At 35.6% G+C, this 7,691-nt stretch overlaps 1 protein-coding gene across 1 annotated transcript; it reads left to right on the forward strand.

Moving 5' to 3' along the window:
* The first annotated feature begins 1,121 nt into the window (after window positions 1-1,121).
* MS3_00001157 (uncharacterized protein) lies at window positions 1,122-5,634 on the forward strand. The gene has a single exon (XM_051208653.1). The coding sequence runs from the start codon at window positions 4,819-4,821 to the stop codon at window positions 5,176-5,178; it is 360 nt and encodes a 119-aa protein (XP_051071410.1). The 5' UTR covers window positions 1,122-4,818; the 3' UTR covers window positions 5,179-5,634.
* The last annotated feature ends 2,057 nt before the right edge of the window (window positions 5,635-7,691 follow it).

The raw sequence follows: 7,691 nt of genomic DNA on the forward strand, positions 1-7,691 counted from the left end.
TTCTTTGTACGAACTAATTCTTTCTCGCTGTACTATGTCTTTATATGCGATCTTTCTTCTATATATCACCCCCATTAAAGTGACTACTATGAATCCAGTGTTCATCTTGTTGTGCTAATGATGTGTGTCAACTTGAACCAATGCATATATGTGCCTGGTCCTACGTTGTAACTGACTGACTGACTTTTACGACTCCTTGATTGGGGTCCTGGAGATTGTGCAACATAGTGGCTAGAGAAGTTATCAGATATGGCTTGGAATAGAAGTCAGTGGCGATCGTGCCGTAACCTTTTAATTTTTTCATAAAATGTGGCCTTAACTCCTTCAAATGAAAGAGTTCTTTTTACTTGTACCTTTTTGTTTGCCCCATTATTATTCTTATTCAACTATCATAAACTAAATTGTGGTCGTTATTGTTCTTTTTTTACGCACTTTACATTCTTTATCCCTTCCCGTCCTCATTGTTACTTTATGGCGCATATGTATCTGGTGCCCCCTTGTACCAATATTTGTGTTCAAATATATAATCAAACAAATAAATTTTAGTGTGGAACTTTCATAACATGATTTTAACCTGAGACCTCGTAATAGTATCAGTCATCGCAAATTTATTCATGTTTAAATATACAAAATTAAACAGTCGATAATCTGCAATCCGAAGTTAAAGAGTTTTTTTCGCGAGCAGTTCATACTTATGTGTTGGTAGTTGTTTGAGAAGCAAAAATGAACAGGAAACAGTTAAAGTTTCTGTAATAATTAGAAATAATTATCCAAAGTTTTTTAGTTTCATAGATTTCTAGAGCTTATATACGTAAATGTCAAATTATTTGTCACACGGACTTTGACTGTGGGATGTATGCTCGTAGATCTAACTTAATTTGGAGTTCTGTCATAGTTGCGAACACTTTTAAAGATCTCTGGTGATTGTCGCAAAAGTGTGGAAACGCTATGTTCACCGATTAGATGACGATTGTTAAGTACATTTAACAATTTTATTTGAAGTTTCACGTCTTACTAATGATCTATTAAGTGTTAATGGATTCCTTAGTTGTACTGCTTAAAAGTACCAATTATAGAATAATCAGTTTTGAAAAGTTCATTTATATACCACAAATCGGCATCCTTAATTGACTTCACTTGACACCTGGAATATCTTTTTAAGGCATTGTGTAACTCTTATCTAGTGTTGTTTCAGTTGTCTTGAATTCCTGTTTTGGTCTTCGTTATCAAGTAATAATAACATATAATGGCCCCCTAAAATCACCAAAGCGAATGGTGTTTTTGAGAGCTACTTTCTTTTTCCACCCCTTTTTCGTATATCAGCTTATCGAACTTGGAGCGCTTTTGATGGAGCCAATCTTCCCAGGGAGATGCTGATCTGCCTGAAGAATGTGAGTGGCAAGTATGTCTGAAGAAATGGTTCCAGCAATCTTTTAAGTGAAATCCTCAGTGTTTGGTACATGTTTCTTCCCTTCGTACTAATTTAGTACTAAAGCATATGTAGTTTTTTTGTGAATAATGTTTTGAGGTACCATTTAGCTACAGATGTCTTTTAATTTCCATAAGCATATATGGAAAGAGATTACTAAAATATTGTTTCACATGTGTAAATTGCCAAACGTACATTTATTTAGTCAACTGAGATATAGTCTGGTGTTACATTAGGTTGCAATGCATTTGGTAAACACTTGACCCTCATAGCCTTGTGGCAATGTTTGCCGTTGAAGTGAGTGCCTAGCAGTCATATCACGTGACCAGCTAGCAAGTTTGTTTTGGAGTGGCTACCTGAAATACACTAAGGATTTGCACTTAACGTTATACTACTTTGTTCTTGATGTGATGCTCTAGATAATACTTTTACCCACCAAATTCATAACGATTCATTTCCTGTCCATAAATAATTCAAGCCGTTCCAAATACTCTGAGAATATGGTTTGGTGTATATGGACACTAGAAAATCGCTTTTTCTCTAGATATCTCGCGAGTCTATGGGCTTTAGACATTTTTTTCACAGTACAGGTATTTCCGGTCCTAAGTTGTTTCTTTCTGCATGGTTCTATTTATATAGAAACGTTTTCATTATGAGGTATAACTTTACCAAATATCACCCGTTAATGAGAAGCTTTTGTTACCTCACTGATCTGACGTGTCATTGGGTGGTTGCATATTGTATGATCGTTTACTTACATACCCAACGCTTTACACTGATATTTGATAGGTCATATTCAATCTGATTGACTGTCTTTGAAATTTAACTTCTTAGTCCTCTAGTTATTCGTTGCATGTAAATAGTAGAATTTTGAGTTCGTTTCAAACGAATATTGTATTAAAATCGCTCAATTTCCCCCCCGAAACTAGTAAAAATTCATGGAAGTTGGTTACGGACTTAGTGGCAAACGCAGCATAAAAATATATGTAATGTGTGACTTTTTTCAGCCACTGTCGCTTTTTAAATTTATTTCTGATTAATGATTCGCACTGCTGAGGAGTCCCATACTAGGACGAAACGGCCGTCCAGTGCTTCCAGGTTTTCCATGGCGGTCTAGCTTCAACTGACTCATGATTACAATCTGTGAGATTCTCTAAACATTGTTGCATGATGTTCCTCCCTTTACTTGTTGTTTACCATCTATCATTAATGTGTAAATAAATATTTGTTTCTTTCTTGTATTCCAGGACAGCGTGACTTGGGTTTGCGAAGGTCCTGGTGTGTAAGTAACTGTTAGTTAACCGGTTGATATATTTCCTAACACTGTCTGCGAAATCTATTCACTATAATTTTGTTTTTATCCGGCTTCAAACTAAGATAACACGCTAGAACTGGTTTTAACTCTCGACATTTATTTAGCGGTTTTTTTCCTGTTTACATGTTAAATCTTCTTTGACGGGCAATGACAAATAAAGCTGATGATGGAGAGTTTGGACATGTCTTGCAATACTGGTCTATCAAAAATATCATTATTATTTTATACATTCAGAAGACTGCGATTTAAAATTTATGAATTACACATGTTTATTTGTGGAAAATAATACGACCATATAAAGAGATATAAATTACTGCACTATCTTGAATTTGATGATAGAAAAGCTGCAGAGTTTTTATTCTAACCATGTTTGATGAAAGAAAATTAATGAGTTTTGCGGAGCTTCAATAACGGCACACTGTACTTATGCACAGCATTCAATTTTTGACTACGTTTATCTTATAAAAGTATCTCAAATAGCATCATACGTACTCATGCAACCCAATGTTGTCAGGTTTTTGACTCACATTATTTTCAGCATAAAAGTTGAAATAAATGCACTCCACTAAATGTACTTCTACAGTAAGGCTTGGTCCAATACTCGTGTATAATAAGATTGGGCATAGGGTCAACAAAATTATCTTTGAGAAGAAAGTTGTTTATAATTCTTAAACAAAAACAAACCGACTAACCCATATGGAATCTCCAATGGGAGCAAGGACATGATATAAAATGGAGAAAACCGAGAGCTTTCTATAGCCAAGTGGCTGATAATCTTTCTGAAGTCAGAGTAGCAATTAAGATAGACACATAGAATTTCCCGATAATGTGGATCATCTGGATAGCTAAGGATATAATCTATCTCAGTAAATTTAAAAAAGCTGACTGAAACAAGTTCCAAGCCTTACAAGATTTATTACAATAAGAGGAAATCACTATGAAAAACAATTGGGAAGAGAATAAAAGAGCGATAACTTGAACATGCCAGGTGATAGGTCCCACGAAGCACCATCTCAAAGAGTGGGTTTATATCGATACCCGGGCAAAGATTCAAAATAGGAAACACAAGAAGATAGTAGTCGAAAACAACCGAACAAAACTAAAGAAAGCCAAGACAAAAGTCGAATATACAGAAGCAAACAAACGAGTGGAGATCATCAGGGTCGACAATCAAAAATATGTGGAAGACCTGGCAACTACAGCATAACAACCCGCACAGGAAGAAAGTATGAAAAAACTATAGGACACAGACAAGACGCTTGCAGACAAATATTGTAAACCACAGTAGACGGTCGGGAAGAGACGGGGTAAATCAATCACCGAGGTTCAAGAGCAGACGGACAGGTGGTTCGAACACTTTGAAGAGCTCTTCAATATACCAGAGATTATGAATCCACCAAACATTAAAGCAACATACAGACCTCCTTGTATATTTGAACGCACCAGCAACAGAATAGTACACCAGGACCACTAGGTAAATCAGAGATGGTAAATCTGCAGGACCAGACAGCATACCAGTCACAGCACTAAATTCAGGCATAGTAGTAACTCTAAGAGTGTTTCACGTTGTCTGCAAAAAAGATTTGGGAGGAAGAACGAGTACACACAGATTGGAAACAAAGACTTCTCAAAAAGATGTCGAGGAAAAGGAATCATAGTCGGTACGAGAACTACAGATGGATTGCCTCCGTTAAAACCGTAGAAAGACTCCAACAGTATTGCTCAACCAAATGAAAGACTCAGTAGACGCCCGATTTCGAAATAAGACACTAGTTTCGTAGTGATCGATCATGTGAAGGCCAAAGTGCAACGCTACCGATCACTGTTGAACCATTAACTGAAACTCACCTCTATCCATTGACTTCCCTGATTATGAGAAAGCATTTGACAGTGTGGATAAAAAAGCCTTGTGGCATCTCCTCAACACTATGAAGTATGTGAGAAGACTGTTATGATCATGCAGAATTTCTACGAAGGACTGAGTTGCAAGGCAGTGCATGGAGAGCAGGTCTAAGATACATCTCACGTGAAAACTAGTGTGACATAAGGCTGTTCGCTCTCGTATTTTCTCCTTATGCCAGCTGTTGACTGGGTTATGAACTCTCCTATATCTCAAGAAATACAATGGACACACTTTGCAGATGAATTAACCCTGTTATTGCAGACACAACAGCAAGTTCAGGTCAAGACAGGCAGTGCAGCAGCAGCTTTCATAGGAATAAACCTCAACAGTCACAAGCGGAAAATCAAGATCCTGAAGTGCAATACATTGAGTGCCAACGAAATTACAATTAAATGTGCAGCTCTCGAAGAGGTGCAATGTTTTTTACACCTGGACAGTAACATCGATAGGCAAGGTGGCATTGGAAACTTCAAAAACTACTTCAACTATCATCAGAAAAGTATGGGTACTTTTGGACGGCTCTGCGCTTAATACTCCAGACCCAGCGGCCAGAGATCATCAACATCTGATAGAAGACAGACTAAATGCTAAGTAAACATTTTCCAGACGAACATTTCCAAGAGTAGATTGGGTATACAAATAATTCAAACAACACATAATTAAATGAGGGTTTATTCTTTTTGGATAGATATCTTTCTGTTGTTATGGATAAAAAAGGGTAAAATAATTGGTTCCTGAGCCACAGGATTAATGTCCCGCGCATATACATTTGAAAGTCGTTACTGTAGTAACGACTGTTATTGATTATTTTACAAAGAGGATGTTATCAATATGACTTATTTAATTTTTCAACATTTACAACACCATTATTGTTACTAATGTTAGAATAGCATTACGAACACGTAATAAACAGCATAAATCACTGAATTGCTACAACATATCATTCAATTAGAAGGGCGGATAGGTAAATATATATGACTTATTTACTTAATACAGACTCGTTAACTCGTCTTATAGACACACCATGTGTTCGCGAATTAGCCGAACTATTTATTCATTTAAATTGAAATAGATAGAGCAAGATTAGATCCTGAGACCTAGTGGTTTAAATTGGAACTCTTTAATCACCAAGTCGCTAACTATTCGAACAAACTTAGTTAGGAATGAGTATAAACAATGGATAAACAAGTATTACCAACTGATTTTATTGTGACCGTGTGATTACGAAAAGTCAATAACCTTTACTAATGCTGACAGTGTTTATGGATTACATTGAATTTTGAAGAACTAATATCTAAATTATAACATTTCAACCTTATTAGAAGAGCCTTAGTTACAGGTACCGTAACCATTATTCTACTGAGAAGTTTATAAAAACTGTCTGACAATCATGATGAACAACCCAGTGTTATTACACACTGAGACACAAAGATGGGATACAAAAAGCCAAAATGACACAACGTTTCAGTCCTCCTTAACCTTCGATCAATTTTCTAGTAAGTTGAATCCAGAATACCTGTAAGATAATCTTATCTCAACTTTTTAATTAAATATAATTAAATTTGACGACCTATGATTTTTAAACTAAGCCATGTAGATAAATGCAGACGATTTTGCTAAGGTCAGCACAGTTTTTTTAACCAGTGGTTGAAGACATTGGGTAACACATCATGAAATCGGTCACAATCGGGTAGATGGATTCTTAATTTAAATCATAAATTTCAAATAATCCTACAAATTTTACTGAAATAACAAGCCGACGAAAGTTGGACAACCACCACATATTTTACTTTGAGGATCCATTATTTCTTCTCGACTCATATTGTCTATCCCTAATTTTTTTCAGAATTGCTGAAGTTATCACTTCTTTTAGCACTGTGCCATTTCTTCTGATAATTTCATCTAGCTATGCTTATGTAATGCGGCAACTTGGAATGACACATATATGTGTGAGTTTCCACGTTGTTTTTGACTCACCGACATACACAGTTTTTAAAATGTAAAAAGGAAACGCATTTACTGTGGAAAATGTTTGCAGACAATATATTTATAAAATGTGTAATAAACCCCCTAGACTGATACAATAATCATGTGAGCGGAACACAATACATTTTAATAGACGTTAAAATAATTCAACTTGTTCACAAATCTCGGATAAGTCCAAAATCGCTCTACATTGCTCAATAAGCGCAGTCAGACAAATAGGCAGATTATGTTGTAATTACATTTTCCGAAATATTTGGACATCCCCTGTCTAAAAATTATAGTTATACTCATATTATAGTACTACAGAAGAGAGTAAACTATCACGCATCATTGTGCAGGGCAGTACAGAACGAGTATTTTTTCAGACTAACACACAACAAGCGACGTAGTCTAGGCTAATAAGTCTTCTGTTAGAATGCTGTGAATATTGAGGAATTGATGCTATCTCACAGATACGTTTTGTCTCTTGTTATTTTACAGTTACTAGATACTTGATATTTATATATCCCTCGTATTATAAGCTTCATGTTTCATATATAAGCCATTGTTGTGTCATAATTTGTCTAAATCATTGTTAATTAATTACTCACCTCTCGTTCCGCTATATATCAACCATGTATTGGTTGATTACAAACTATGATCTGCTCTGTTTGTAGTGTTTCTTGGTCCAGTAACCAATGTGTATAAACCGATGAATTTTCCGGTTATGCTGATAAACAATATATGATAATGGGTTTTATCCGCTTGCTGCGTTCCAACTTCTAACTGGTTATTAAACTAGAAGAAAGATAGGATCTGAATAGGGTAATGACATTCACGATTGTTGCTCGAATTTACTTGCCGCAAGTCAAAGTGTATCATTGATTAAAGTGAAGGTCAGTGGTCTAATATGAGTGGAGCGTATTTTTGTAAGTGGATTACTTAGTGATTTGATTAGCAGAAATATAGGAAGGTTGGAGATCTAATCACCTTCTTATTACATGTAAAATATGAGATGGCACACAAGATGCCCTAACTTCTATTATTCCGTATTTCAAACACACAACCGTGTAAAATAA

The sequence above is a fragment of the Schistosoma haematobium genome, chromosome ZW, assembly GCF_000699445.3.
Source record: "Schistosoma haematobium chromosome ZW, whole genome shotgun sequence".
NCBI lineage: Eukaryota > Metazoa > Platyhelminthes > Trematoda > Strigeidida > Schistosomatidae > Schistosoma > Schistosoma haematobium.

Coding starts and splice junctions, on each gene's coding strand:
- MS3_00001157 (XM_051208653.1), top strand. CDS start 4,819: ATGCCAGCTGTTGACTGGGTTATGAACTCTCCTATATCTCAAGAAATA.